Below are 16,049 nucleotides of genomic sequence, written 5' to 3'. Positions count from 1 at the left end.
TCTGCTAAATCTAGAAAAGGCGCATTTGTCTGAAAAGCTCTTATTCTCTCCTCACAATTAAATCTGTATAACCTTACTTCTTAAAAGTGACACTACCTAATAACTGCTTTTAGGTAAGGAAAAGCTAACGTGGATCTGGCGACTGTTTCTAAATGCAAAAATGCTAAGATTAGCATTGTTATTCACTAGTTTTCCATGACTTTAAAACAGATGACAGTGTTCACCATTAACTCTGCAGTGGCAACACCCAGTGATGTTAATAAGTGCAGAAATTCAAAGGAGGAACAGGTTGTGCAAAGGCCAATCTTACAAAAATTTAAAAACAGATGACAGTGTTCACCATTAACTCTGTAGTGGCAACACCCAGTGATGTTAATAAATGGAGAAAATCAAAGGAGGAACGGGTTGTGCAAAGACCAATCTTACAAAAATTTTAAAAATCTGTCCTCAACTGCTGAAAAGAAAAGCATTGGCCTGAAAAATGAATACCCATCTTGAACTGTGACGCTAATTTCCATTACTGATCTCAGCACAATAAGCCAAAATGTTTTGATAAATTTGTTGATGATAAAGAACTCTGCAACACGAACTCTGATACAAAATAAGATCACACTGAATGGACCTGAGAACTCAACAGGAACAGGGAGAATCAAATGGTTTGAAGTTAAAAGATCATATCCTTTGGAATTTTTAACCATTTCTGCTATAAATGCTCCATTATTATTTATCAATTCTAATTAGTTGGAAACTACCAAGGAGAGAGAATTGAGTCTAAGATGACAAGAAGTGGCCCGTGCAAAAAAGCATGGCATTCCTTACCACGTCCTCAAAGTTACTGAAGGTTTCAGTCCTTATTTTGCTTCACTCTGCTTCAGTACACAGGACACTTTACTGTATCAACAACAATTTAATGCTCAAATATTCCTGTGTTCTGGAAAAAACCCCTAATTCATCTATTCTGGCAACATTCTATTAAGGTTTTATTCTGGTTCTACAGATTTTTTTACTGGAATATTTATAATTATCATGAACATAGCACTTTGTGTAAAAGAATAAAATAAAATAAAAAAGCATAGCTCCAAGATTGTTAATGCAGTTACACCCCACCAATTCAACATGACATATTACTGTACCTCAGCAAAATCTCCACAAACATTCAGAATACGAGCTCTATAGTATCCTCTGTTTCCCAGATAACTGAACGGTGCCAGACAAACCAACTCTGGATGTGGAGACACCGTTAGATCCATCAGGTCCTGGCAGTCAATTTCAGCAGTTAGAGCCTGGAGTGCCATCCTGTTTTTTTCATCTGTCCTGTAACCCCAGAAGTGTCCAACTTCTACTATCTGAAAGTATAAAAATTAGACAATATCAGATTTTGGATTATTTTATTCTTATGCATCAATCACAAAACACAACTGAGCAAAACACATGAAAGTGCTCCTGCCCGACACACACAGAGAAATGTTCTCATGCTGCAATAATGCAGTGAAGCATTTCTCTCATAATTAGGTATTTTTAAATGTTTATCTGCTGTGCAAATGCAATGCACTTTTCATCTAAACAGACCCTGACATAAGCATTACTAAAACACAGAAAATTAAGAAAAGACTGTTTTACATTTTTCTAAACCAAATTAATGTACAGAAAATACAAGGTATACAGTTGATTACACAGATACCTAGAGATATGGTGCATTTTTCTTATTAGTGAAAGAATAGCAGTTAGTTACATCTATCAGCAAATTGCTATGTTTTCTGTTATGATTAGCCATCCTTTAGAAAACTGAGAACACACTGCTATTTAAATCAAATCGAATAAAGTAAGTCATCTTTTCATTATCTGCTGTGCAAATGCAATGCACTTTTCATCTAAACAGACCCTGACATAAGCATTACTAAAACACAGAAAATTAAGAAAAGACTGTTTTACATTTTTCTAAACCAAATTAATGTACAGAAAATACAAGGTATACAGTTGATTACACAGATACCTAGAGATATGGTGCATTTTTCTAATTAGTGAAAGAATAGCAGTTAGTTACATCTATCAGCAAATTGCTATGTTTTCTGTTATGATTAGCCATCCTTTAGAAAACTGAGAACACACTGCTATTTAAATCAAATCGAATAAAATAAGTCATCTTTTCAAATGGCTTACTGAACTCAGATACCATTTCTGATCTTACACCGGGTGCTCATGATAAAAAAGACTATTTATTTACAGTACATACAACCATTAAAGCCAAAGCATTAAACAGAATTAGCACAGATAACAAATGGCTTACTGAACTCAGATACCATTTCCAATCTTACACTGGGTGCTCATGATAAAAAAAGACCATTTACAGTACATATGACCATTAAAGCCGAAGCATTAAACAGAATTAGCATAGACTGTGAAGTGACTGGAATGTGCCTGATCAAATCCATGAACACTTTTGATCCAAGAGATTTCGCTGAATAAAATGAAGAAAATATTCTTTTCTGCACTTGCAAAGCACGTCACTACTATCAGGAGCTGTTTTAATACTTCAGCCTATAATTTCCACTGGCTCAGTGGTTTGGATTTTTTATTATTATTATTTTGATTTCAGCAGCATATATATTGCTTGCTATTTCTCAATTTCTTAAGAACACAATAGTTAACACAAGATTTAAAAATTCTCAGCTTCAGAATTCAGAAATGTTTATATATACATAAATTTTCCCCTAATACCCTTTTATGCATGCAATATTTTTAGGAATGAGCCAGCAGTACCATTAATTCATCTCATTTCTCTACCGCTTCTGAAGACGACTGCCAGTTAATAATGGCCCAAATACCTACTGATTCTCATTTATATAGTGTACACAAATATTTAATTTCTCCCATTAATCCTCTTTACATTTATGCTTACTTCTCAGCTAACGTTTACTGTCACCAAATCCCACAAATTTTCTGAAGTACAAATAAATTTCAATGGCTGCATTTTTTTTGTGACATGTGAGTACTATTTAACAAAGAACTACTAAAAATCAGACCAAGAGTATTCTCTATACCTCATATGGATACCTGTGTGCTAAAAACATTATTAGTACCTATTCTTTTTATTTAAGCTCATCAGATATTCATCTCTACAAAGTCATCTAGGTACCGATTATTAGATATGACCTACTTCAGATGTAGAACATTCCTACCTCTGTTACCCTGATGGACAGAAGTCGACCTGGATTTGGGATCATCTTTGCCTGTTGTAAAGTACCAAATGAGAGTTCCGCAGGCTCCACTGTCTGCTTCTTACAGTCCACATTTACTCTAAAAATTTTATAGAATAAAGACACTAAATACTTCACTCACATGTGAAAACTTAGGATTTCCATTTTTTTCGCTCTCATTTGCTTCTCAAGATGGCCCCAGGGCACATTTATGTACTTAATGACTTCTATTTAGAAACATTCATTCAATTAGAACTTAAAATGACCACACCGAATCAAAATACCACAGAGAAACTGAATTCCATTACGAGCAAATACAGGAAGATACATTCCAAGACACAACTGTGCCATCCATTTATTAGAACTCCAAAGAATTAAGGTTAAATAGTGGAGCTTTTTGCTATGGTATGGCTTCTAAGCTTATTTTTGAAAAATAAATTGAGTACACTATAAGCACAAAGATAAATTCAGCATATCTTTTTTATATACATATATAATACTCCTTCAAGTTGATAAAAGTTAAGAACTCTAAAATGAGTCTTTCAGCCTTGAGTCCCTCAAGAATTAATTTTCAGAAAGATTTTAACTGCTGGTTTGGGCACAGTGAAACTGTTAAAATCTTTTAACAACTGGAAGTGAAGTATTCACCTGCACTTTAGTTCATTCCTGCTCTCTCATTTTAACTTTCTCATTTTAAAATATTAGAACTGGTTCTAAAATATTAGAACCAGTGAGGAACTAGGCAGGTTACCATTTTAGAAAGCTGCTTGTACGATCTCAACCTGAGAATCACAGACAGCATTTAATAACAATGAAACTCCTGTCATATTTTTCCTAGCAAAAGCAAGTGTGGACCGAAGAGACTCACTACGCTGAATTCCTCATCAGTGTTTTGTATGATGCCTCCCCACCCTAGGATGTTACATTTCCCACCAGTTTTTGTTGTTATATACCTCCTCCATCTCTTTATGTTCCCAAATACCACTCCTTATTTATTTTGATTCTATCAATCCTCACATTATCTCTAACATGAACAGAAATTACTGTGTATGTCCACATTTCCATATGCCAAAGTTAAATTGGCCAAAACCTTAAAAAAAAGAAAAAGTGTATACTGGAGTTGTCTTAAACAGTAGAACACCTTTAACGAAATATTTAAGACAATCACATTAATTCTAGTCCTGCAACAACATTCTGCTTATACAAAGTTTACACATCTGGGTTTTTTTGAACGTCACGTGTCTCCCTTGGTGACACTTCAAAGGAAATTCCAACTAAGTCTAACAAACTTCATTCCAACTAAACACTGCAAAGAAACTCATCTTCCATATGCAATGCAATTACCTTAGAGATTCCATACTTGCGGCTGCCGCACCTTGCAACTCCTTTCTGATATCATCTGGAGAATGAACGTTCAGCTCAAGAGGAATTTTCAGCTGCGACATCTTGACTGAGAGGTACACTGCAGGAAGTATCTTAAAGCCCTCCATCGGGTTACGAGAGAATTCCACAAAAGCCCTGTTGCAATAAATACTCAATGAGCATCAAAACCCAAGAAAAAAACCCCATAAAACCCATCATTTTTTCTTTATCTTAGCAGGCCAATAAACAGCTAAAAGTAGGCTCCTTGCAAGCTTTGCCTACCGCTCTCATGCACCGTAAAACTTTAATTATCATAGAATGACGGTTATAAGAAAACTTTCTAACATTCTCATAAGCACATATCAAATTTACTGAGTATATTTATTACAAATAGAAAGGATGTGAAAATGTAGGTGAATAAGAGAAGAATTAAAGATTGGAGAAGGCCTAAGAAGGGCTACATGAATTCAACTTTGGGCAGCTGTACTCCAAAATTAGCTAGATTAGCTACAACAGCCAGTCACACACATTTTGTACAAAGCCATCTGACTCTACAATGAGCTAAATTCAGTACAGAAGTTAGAAATAAATACAGACAGATGACTTGCAGTTAAGGTTCACTGTCAGACAACAGAAGAAAAAAAACAGAAGGTGGTTTCTAAATCAGCTACTTAATCTCATGTATTCCAACCAAAGCATGTAAAACTTCAAAACCACCTTTCTTACTCCAGCCATTAAAAATGAAGCACTGATTCCAAAAAGATGAGAAGAAATAAACTCATTTTGTCAGTGCACCATTGATAGAGACATTGATTACTAGATTCAGAAGAACATGAGAAAGGCAGGAGACAAAGTATTTTGTACTTACTTTGATCCATCAAAGGCAATAGATTTTACCTGCCCACACTGTCTAAACAGTGACTGCAACTGTTTATGGTATAGATATCCATAGGGAGGAATATTCTTCAGCTGTTAAGAAAAATAAGTTAAATCTGGATACATTCAAGTATTTTAATGCATTATTAAGTTCACCTAAATAGTTAGCTTCCTCTCGTGCTTGAGCTGCAACAGTGATATACAATCTAAACCCCAACAAATTCAAAGAACGCTATATACTGTATTACATTAAAAAATCTCAAAAGACAATCAAATCAGAGTTTTGCTGCTAATGATGCCCTACTGCCACTGGTAGATAATGTATCTTTATTACTTAATTCTTTATTAAGTCATTCACCTTCTTAACATACCATGACAGTGGTTTTTGGATCTTTGCCAGCAAGCTCTCTCACTGCAATTTCTTCATGACATTTTCCAAAAGTAAAGTAGTTTGGATAGAAAGCACCAGCTATTACAATCTGAAATCAAGAGAATATTTTGTAAAGCACAGCAGATTATATTCAGTTTCTTGAAGAGAGATACACTAGCAACATAAAGAGACACCGACAGATATGCGTATGAAGATTTTTTTCCTGTCTCTTTAAGGGAATTACTGTCATTTCAGACTAAACATTAACTCATGCAAATCCTTAAAAACATACTTTCATGAAAAGAGTTCAACTTCTGGAACAATTTTACAACTTTTTAAAATTTTTTTATGTAGACTTGCTCTACAAAACTTACAATTGCTAGCCTTGATATCAAGAGGACCATCAATTTTAAATGGAGTCACATAAAATAGCTACATGAAACTTGTTCAGTTTCCATGGTCCATCTTACAGTACTGAACAATTCAGCTCTCAAAAGTTTGCTGTTTAACACAGTTAAACCAATTGTCACTGAAATGATAAATAGGTCCGTGAAAATAAAATCACTACTGTTCAGTCTAAATAAGACAAGAAATTAAATTGGAAATTTGACAAAGTTACAATAGCTGAAAGACATCTTATTTCCTCCCTGCCCCCCTGGCCCCAATATCTAACCAAGCCAGTGGAGGCCAAATAGAGCTCTCGTAACAAAGGAAAACATCCTTTTCAAAACTGTTAGTCCTTAGCCTTCCAACAGGAACCACCCTTGAGTTTTTTTACGACTTTAACAAAGATTAGTCTAGATACACAGTTTAATTCATCTCAGTACGATTTGGGTTTATCTTGATGAACTGTCAGAAGCGAAGGGGCAGACAGAGGACCAAGTTGGCATCAATTCTGAACCATTAAAAATAATATTAGTTGTCCTTCTAAGTTGTCAAAAAGAATTGCTTTTTCACCTGCAATCTCAAAAACCACAGAAAATATTGAAACTTGTGTAATACTAGGTCATCAGTACTCATATATAAAAATCCAGCTATAACTTCTGTGAATACTGGCTCTCCCCAGAAGAGTCAATAAAGCATTACCTGCAAAATGAAGCGTTGTTCGTATACAGATTCCTCATCCACAGCAGATGGTTGAGAATTAACACACATGTTAAATGCTCTGACTCGCTGTTTCAAGTTGTTAAACAACTCTGCCACCTGAAATTTGAACTCTGAGTTACCTATTAAATAGATCAAAACCATCCAGAAATTAAAATAAGATCTATTTTTAGAAGTCTGAATGAGTGGGCAAACTCCCCTTTCCTTTTCAGGTGACACTAGTATGGATTTTATCTAATATACTCCTTAGCATCTCTACTCAAGCAGTTTTCTTGACATGTCTTTATAAAGTAGAATTTTTCAGTCACAAAGCACATTATGCAGATACGATACAGAAGAAAATTAGAAGAACTGAAACAACTGTTTACAGGATGATATGATTCTCCATTTAAACCATTCTGGGGTTGCAACTTAGAAGGTAAAACACACGCTAACACCAACCTGGACTTCTGCACCTAACTGTACCAGTGACCACACGTGTTGCACCCCAAGTTCAACAGACAACCATGATGACCTCAAGTGAGATCAAACTTAGGCTCCACAGCAGAACATGCTCTGTTGAGCTTTGGATCCTAAGCATTTCTGAGAAGCTTCCATAAGCAGCTAGCATTCCTCCACCCACACAGTGAATGCCTTCATTGTCCCAACTGATTTTGGAGCAAGTGTAGACAAGTACACTTGTCTACAAGCGTAGATTCTATGAAATTGTAACTTGGGAGTCCCAATATTCTCTGACTATTTTAAATAGTACCATCCCTCAACCCCCAAACAAACAAAACCTAAAAGTTCACAGTTTTTTTAAAGAAAATCTACATCTATATCTATCTATCTATCTATATCTATATCTATCTATATCTATATCTATATATATATAGATAAGCTACATAATAATGCAGTAGACAAGATCTTAACATTTTTAGAAAATAAGGGAAATTAGGTCCTTCTGCTTATAAAAATGATTATCTATTTCATCTTACCTCTTTTACATTCTTGATATGAATACCATTTGATCGACCCCACTCAAGCTCTTTCTGGAAAAGAAAGCGAGAAATGCAAATGCAAAGATTTTTAGAAACTTGTTTCTTCTACTGGTGGTGGTGAGCTTTCTCTCATTTCTTCTGTGTTGACACAAATAATAGTTATATACAGGGCTGGAAGTATTTGATGTAATTTCACAGCTTTCTCTGCATCCATATCAACCAAGTATTATGCATGTATGAAAATATAAGGCATTTATATATATATTTGACTAATAAACTACACTTTGGTTACCAGCAGTACACCTGTGGCTCATTTAAATTTCTCATATAAATCTGCAAGTCCAACTCTGTGTTGCTAACTGCAGAACCTACTTTAAGATGGACTCTTCTTCAAAAAAAAAAAAACAACTTCTTTATCTTGATGTATAACTTTATCAGACAGATTCTGGCCATCTCGGCTACTCATTATAATTCAGTGTATGTTATGCACTGGTGTTCATAAAGCATGTTATGCTCTGAAAGAAGCAGAGAAATAAAAAAGGTTTGATCTTATACACACAAAAGAAACACCAGAGGCAGTTTTTGCGTGCATGCTATTTTTTGTCACATGCACATAAAGATATTCCATCTTTCAGGGTTTGGAGTGCGGGGCATGGAGATTTGTATGTTTCTTTTAAAAAAAAAAAAAAGAGAAATGTGCATATTAAAAATCTTTCTTTCATCTGCAGCTGAATTTCCCTTTTCAGCTTGGATTTCAACCCCTCTGGCCACTGTTGCTCCATCTGTGAAAGGGACTACATAAGGGATTGCCTTCAAATTCTCAGCACTAAAATAAAAGACTCACATTCTCTCAAAGCCTAAACTTCTATTTATTTATAAAAAAATGTAACTAATATGAAGGAGGATTGCTAGCAAAAATTCCTTACTAAGAACATAAAATATTCCAGCACTGAAGTCACCAATTTTAAATAGAAAAGTAGAAATAAAGTTTAACTAACCTTAGGATGTCTCAGCTCCCCTTTTTCTTTGCAGGCCTGCCATTCCTAAAAAAAGAAGTGGTGTAGTATTCAGGTTAATAGTTACTACAAATATTAATGTTGCATTTAAAATATGACTTTTTTCTATACCTATACCGAAGAGACTTTTTAACACCAATTTAAAAACCAGCGATGCCCTTGGGCTAACACAGACTACAAATAGTTAAGCAGAAGATAGGATAAGGAAAACTGAATCGCAGTAATTTAGGTTGGAGAAGACTTCTTTGGATCAATTGTTCCAACAACCCACACAGCAGGGTCAACTTAGATCAGGTTTTTGAAGATCTTTTCTATAAAACCCTGAGTAACCTTGACTGACCTCATGGCTGAACCTGCTCTGAGGAGACTGGACTACAGACCTCCTGAGGTCCTTTCCAGCCTTAATTATCTAACTATTCTAGTATAATATGATGCTTGCCTAGTTGGTTCCTAAAGAGATAAAAATACTTCTCACTCTTTATGAATAGTTTTACTCTATTTTGTTGTGAGTGGGCAAGAACTCTGGGTCTTCCTTTGCTCATATGTGAGCACACAAAGTGGTGTGGCTGCAAAATGTAATTCTAAGAATGCACTACTGGAGAGCTGAAAGCATGGCAGGGTTACAAATGTTGTACAACCACATGTTGAAGAACACAAACTGCTATAGGAAGACCACTATTCTACCTTCAAGTCAGTTATGGCATGCAATGCTGCATCTACAGACTGAAAACAAGTTTAAGCACTACTGGATGAACTGTAATTACACATACTGCCTCAAACTTGCCATCAGCTCCTGGAACTAAATTGGAAACATAGCATTTAGGTCACTGAATTTCTGGACATAGCTTAGAGATTCTGGATCTTTGCACATTCCAAAAGCAGACTGAGCATGTTATGTTCCAAGGCTTAAAATGAGTGTTGGGAGAGGTACAATAGCCACCTGGTAACACAGCAACACACAAGAGGCTATCCACCTAGTCTTCTGAGAGGAGATGGGCTGAATATAAAAGCACATGGAAACATTAATAAATAAACAGAAAAATGTGTATGCTTTGACTTGATGCTGTAATAAAGCAGGCTACTTTCAGAGACTTTCCTTTCTCCTCGCTTTGGGACAACAGTAAGAACAGTAAAGAACTGACTGATTCAGATACAATTCTGATGTGGATGCCTCCCAGAAATCAGAGCTAGAAGAGAAATTAACATACCCAGTATGTTAATGAAAATAATTTCATTATTAGGCAGCAAATCTATGACAAATGCCTGCAGAATCCTTTTCTTCTAGTTTGACAGCAGCCACCTCATAGTAAATTTTCCAGCTTACTGAGGACACTGACTGTTAGCATAGTTGAATAACCAGACTGCATTTCTCTACCTTGATTGAGGTTGTCTGGTCTACTGATTTTAAATAATACTTTTGACATCCACCACTTCCATACCCAAGCCTTATGTCAGAAAAACAAACTCCGCTTATTTGCTGTCATTTTTTCTTTTAAAGACTCTTTCATTTTTAAGATGTACCACTTAAACCAGGCTGATTTATTTCCCTGGATTCTCCTCTTTATTCTACCAAAGCTTTTGACTTTTTCTAATTCACTAAAATCTTAGCATAAGCAAGGGTTTAAAAAATGATGTGCTAATGAGTCACAGAGCTTCAGCCTACCGTGGAAGGAATCTAACTTGAACCCAAGAGTCTGAAAACAAGCTCCTTCCCTGTTCTTTTGTGATACTCAGCCATTCCAAACATAAAGCCTTCACACCACTCACACATAGAGATACTGCACAGGTAGCTCTGTTTGAATGTGTTTATTCTCAAGAACAACATACTGGTTTATAGAAATATCACCTTCAGACTAATCACAGAATGGTTTGGACACCTCCCACTAGATCAGGTGGCTCAAAGCCCCATCCAGCCTGGCATTGAACCCCTCCAGGGAAGGGGCATCCACAGCTTCTCTGGGCAACCTGTTCCAGTGTCTCACCACCTTCACAGTAAAGAACTTCTTCCTAATATCTAATCTAAATCTCCCCTCTTTCAGTTTAAAACTGATATCCCTCATTCTATCACTCCACTTCCTCATAAAGAGCTCCTCCCTATCTCTCCTGTAGGCCCCCTTTAGGTACTGGAAGGCTGCTACAAGGTCTATAGAATTGCTGTAATAGGTCATGAGGGAAACATAATCAGTGAGTACATGTGGCATACGTGCCTGTGTGTGCTTTATAAAATTCCGGACACTAAAGTACCAAGAAACAAGTCAGCTTTCACCGAAGTAAAAAAAAAAAAAAAAGCCAACATAAACAAAATTGCATGAATTAAATCTGCAGCTGAACATTCTGGAGTCCCCAGAAGACTACAGAACATGTCAGACCATCCATAATGGAAAACGTTGGATTTTGAACAGTAAGTTCCTCCACCAAAGGTCTTTCCCAGGCTGCAGCAGCGCCACGGGTCAGTGCAGGGCTCGGCCTCTGTCCATGGTGCTGCGCCACCCACCAGCCAAGGGACCAGAACAATCACACTTGGACAGAACAAAATGGTACAAAAGTCAAAGCTATGAAGTCTGGAGAAAGGACACCAAACTCATTCCGTGCTGGAATTTACCAGCCAAAACTGCCCTGGGTTAAAAGGAAGCTGCCAACATCATTGCATCTCTGGCGTTTATTTTTGGTTGTTACAATAGGGAAATAAATGCCACAGAAAAGCTGTACGTTTTTCAGCCCTGACCTAAGTGGATTTATGATAAACTTCAATTTCCTCTGATCATCAGTGGATTGTCTACACAAAAGGACAGTAGCAGGAAAGCTACAGTCATTCTGGAGAAGATGGAGAGTCATCAGGTCATTGGCCATCTCTGGAGAAGATGGAGAGTCATCAGGTCATTAATATTCATGGCCTACGTACAACACCTCAGTCCTGCTTTAACGATACTAATATTCATTTGCAAACACTGCAAGCCTACATAGATAATAAGCTGACCTGAAGCAAAACAGTAAAGATAAAAAAGAGGCAACTTGCTACCATTTGCAGTGTAACCTCTTAGTCTGCAGACAGAAGCAAGTTCACACCACACCAGCTCAGTGTGCTTTTGGGTCCATCAGTATTTGCAACCACAAAATGTCCCTGTGTAAACCGTTTCTTATTGAGCTCAAATGGGACATTGTCCACACACCTATTACACCTGGGGAAAGATGAGATCTTTACTGCAGAACAAATAAGGAACACTCTGAATAACCAGAGAACGTACTCTTTTCTTATGGGAATTTTATCCTGATTACTGCTAATTGTGCAAATTACAGGACACAAGCTAGACAAAATAAATATGGTAAAGCATTTATTAATATTAAGAAATTAATCATATTTCAATTCAACAGCTTTTAAACACATTCAAGATGTTCATCCCTCCAAGGAATGAAAAGCATTTTGCCCCTCAAAAATGGTATTTTCCTAAAAAATTCTGTTTTATTAGGACGCAGAAGTCAGTATGATTCAAAGACTTTCCTGAACCACTGAAGTCTTTATGTTTTGTGTATCTGCAGTTTGGAAGACATAAGCCTGCAGCAAACACAAGTTTCTTGCTGTCCATGACAGGGCTTTTATCATTACCCCCTAAAAAGAGTCAGAGACAATTTGAAAAAAAAAAAAGTCCTGAAGCAGCACAGATGTAGGCAAAGTATTAATACACAGAAAAACAAACCAAGCTGAGCTTCAAGAGAAGCATGAGAAGGCACAGCACTGGTGAAGTATTACGGTTCAGAAGACTTCAATCTCATAACAGGATTTGTAACAGCTGCAGCGGGATCCTCAGTAGCACACAGACAGCAGATACACTACCCTAGAAACTTTTTCAGCACCTCAAGTTATTAATTCCAGAAACTTCATTCTGCTTACCAGTCAGCCACCATTTTTTTCTGTTAGAGGCAATGAGACATTTTTGTAGTAGCTGGAATGACACTGGTAAACTTTTGTGGATTGGAAAGAATCTGCCTCCCCATGTAAAACAGCTCCTTTATTGAAAGGATCACAAGGGTCAAGAGAACCTGAGCCTCTGGTTTCCATCTTTTTCGAAATCTGCTCCTACTTCTGGCGAACCGAAAACTGAGATAAGCACCACACTTTCACTCTCTTCCTCCACCTCAATGCCATTTTCTATCTGCTTAGTAGAACAAATACCTCCAAAGCCATAGGAATATACCCAGAAACTGAGCCTTACAACTCATTTTTACCCACTTCTTGCCATCTTACTTTGATGTAAACTTGTTGTGGCTCCTTCACAGTGGTAGAAATTAACTCATCAGATCAGAACTAGCGGTGTTATACAGTAGGACACAACCTTCAAAAAGTATCACTAAGTAACCAGGAGTAGTGTGAAGGTTTTAACAACTGATCCTACAAAGTTGAGAATCTCCATCTAAGTCTACCAGATTTCACTGGGAAAAAGACTTACCTTAAATGCATTCAAAATTGCAATACAGTCACTCTTACTATTCCCAGCATAAAACAGTTTGTTCCTGGCAATACAAACAAAACAAATTATGAACAACACTTTTTTTTTATCAAATATTTAACGTATTATAAAACTCTGAATGCTAAGACCTTCCAGAACTTCAGTGAACAAGGTCAATACATTTATTACAATTATTTGATTGTATTCACATCTCCTTGCTGAATGTAAACTGTGCGGGCAGGATAGCAAGGATTATTTTTTGTTATTATTTAAAAAAACAACGTTTTAACCTACACTGCCACACGCTCACATCAATAAGACAAAGCTGAAGAATAAGGTCTTGTACACAGAAAAGGACAAGTTAACTCTGTGATAATAATCAGTTCACATAGAAACAAATTTCAGTATCTCAGCTGCACTGGAAAAATTTCATAGAATCATAGAATGGTTCAGGTTGGAAGGGATTTCCAACCTCCCTGCCACAGGCAGGGACACCTCCCACTAGACCAGGTTGCCCAAAGCTCCATCCAGCCTGGCCTTGAACCCCTTCAGGGAAGGGGCATCCACAGCTTTTCTGGGCAACCTGTTCCAGTGCCCCACCAGCTCACACCCTTCTTTTTGCATTGCTTGGCACTTGCACAGAAAATTAAATATAATTTATCATGTCATGAGTCTATAGTGGTCAACCCTCTGACCCCAAATGTAGTCAGGAAGTTGTAAAACTGTAGGGTAATACCTGTATCCATTGACATGCTGTTTGAAAGGTACCGCAAATAAATTCCGCAAAGAGAGTGCTGAAGCTACAACAAAAATAAATCAAAATGAAAACCTGCAAATCATTTGTTTTTAGAGAAATGTTCTCACATGTTCTTTTTTCAGTTACCTATAATAAGACATTCTTCTAAGCACCCAAAGACATGCCCGAGGACTATCAATTTTCCAAGACGTAGATCCACTGGCAGCTGTGCCAATACATTTCCTAAGAAAGTCAGCTCACCATCATATGGATTCTCTTCTGTTTGCACATTAGCTGTAAGTGCTCCCAGCTAGAGAAATTAAAGTTTATTCACTTGTAAAAGTTGACAAAGTAAATATAAGATCAATTTGTAAGAAAACAAGACAAGAAGCAAGCAATTATCTCAAAGCAACATCAATTAGAATCAAAACTGTAATTAAGTTCTGAAATAAATTTTAAAAGCTTAGTATTTTGAAACCAAAGCTCCTATTACATGTAGCTTGCTTTTTCTATACAGTATAGGTGATACAACTACCATTTCTAATGCACTTTAGAAAAAGAAAGAGTTTAATGCAATGGATGTCCTACCCCATTTCAACTTTATAATTGAAAAGCAAATTGAGTAACTTCCTTGTGCAGGTCAGAAGTGGATCTTTAGGCTACCCCCTGTACATCATAAGGTGTAAATGTCTGATTTTGTTACTTATTAATGAACAATTTCACTTAGAGAGTTCAAGTTCTTTCACTTGTTTTTCTATTCTCTCTCACCACAGATGCTAGTTCACCAACAGTATCATTACTCCCTGATGAAATGATAATGTTGTTTTAACGAAATAACTGCAGAAATTATGCTCAAGAGGACAGTAAGCAAACAACAGTCAAAAGTGAGAAGATTCTCTAGACACAATTCCTATTTCAGGTTCTGAATAAAACTAGTGTTACCTTAAATGCCAAGAAAAACACTTCTCCAGTACATTTTTATTTCCTCAATTTTACAAACCTTAGAAGAATGCCTACCTCTTTCAGCTGAAGTATGGCACGTTCAATGTCACCTATGTTGGGTGGAGAAAGAGCCGTTGCCAGCAAGGCTTTTGGTGGCCCCATATTAAGCTTTTTTAATTTTAAGACTGTAGTCCCCAATGGACAACGCTGAAGGGAAAACAATGTTATTATTACTTTCACCCCATGGGAAGCGTGGCAAAGTGTTTCATATGAAAAATAAGTTAAAATTTACAATTGAGTAAAACCTAAAATGAATTTTGTGTAATTAAGGGTATTTTTCTTTTGAATAGATTGCTTATTTCTAATCCACTTCCACTTTACTGCTATAATGTCTCTCCTTCTATGAAGACAACTATGTGGAAGGGTCTTTTTCAATTAACTTGAATTCTATTCAGTCTTACCGTTGTTAGTATCTATTCAAATTGCACACCATCTTCAGGAAAAGTAAAGTAAGACTTGTTTTTACTGTCTCTGCTATGACCACAGACATTAAAAAAAATTATTAATGGCTATGACCACAGACATTAAAAAAAATTATTCCAAAAGTCCAAAATTATTCCAAAATTATTCCCCAAAAGTCTTACCAGTATCTCAGGTACAGACTTCTCTGGTATAAAGTCTGTCCAGAATTCCTTGTGTACAAGCCTGTAACAATAGCCTTTGGAAACACGTCCAGCACGACCTCCATGTAAAAGAACACATCACTGATTAGTAAACTGCCCCTTTCTAGCTGTTCAAACCCCATCCATCTACAAGTCTTCTGGGCAGCTGAGCAGCATATGACAGCTGAAACCAGAGGCTGACCAGTATTTTGCTCTCTTGCAGCAGACAAGCCCAGTGGAGACCTCATTCCCTCTATCTAAAAAACCCACACTGAATCAGAAAGTCTACCTTCACAAACCCAAACGCCATTCATTTCAACAAACTTAAGGCTACTCCACCCAGTGGGATACTCTACTGG

General features: G+C 36.6%; 1 protein-coding gene across 1 annotated transcript in view; it reads right to left on the bottom strand.

Annotated features, from left to right (window-relative positions):
• TDRD9 (tudor domain containing 9) overlaps positions 1-16,049 on the bottom strand; it is a 54,293-nt gene that overhangs the window by 13,265 nt on the left and 24,979 nt on the right. Inside the window, exons 13-25 of the mRNA XM_014957463.1 lie at positions 15,673-15,770; positions 15,104-15,235; positions 14,234-14,396; positions 14,087-14,150; positions 13,351-13,414; positions 8,888-8,932; positions 7,887-7,940; positions 6,892-7,008; positions 5,807-5,914; positions 5,428-5,528; positions 4,542-4,715; positions 3,180-3,297; positions 1,134-1,346 (exon numbers count right to left, since the gene is read on the bottom strand). Coding sequence (XP_014812949.1) covers positions 1,134-1,346; positions 3,180-3,297; positions 4,542-4,715; positions 5,428-5,528; positions 5,807-5,914; positions 6,892-7,008; positions 7,887-7,940; positions 8,888-8,932; positions 13,351-13,414; positions 14,087-14,150; positions 14,234-14,396; positions 15,104-15,235; positions 15,673-15,770 — 1,451 coding nt within the window. The remainder of the gene's footprint in view (positions 1-1,133; positions 1,347-3,179; positions 3,298-4,541; positions 4,716-5,427; positions 5,529-5,806; positions 5,915-6,891; positions 7,009-7,886; positions 7,941-8,887; positions 8,933-13,350; positions 13,415-14,086; positions 14,151-14,233; positions 14,397-15,103; positions 15,236-15,672; positions 15,771-16,049) is intronic.

This window comes from Calidris pugnax, unplaced genomic scaffold (genome assembly GCF_001431845.1).
Source record: "Calidris pugnax isolate Ruff unplaced genomic scaffold, ASM143184v1 scaffold211, whole genome shotgun sequence".
In the NCBI taxonomy this organism is placed as follows: Eukaryota; Metazoa; Chordata; class Aves; order Charadriiformes; family Scolopacidae; genus Calidris; species Calidris pugnax.
The sequence above is the reverse complement of the archived record's forward strand: the minus strand, read 5'-3'. Positions and strand labels throughout refer to the sequence as shown.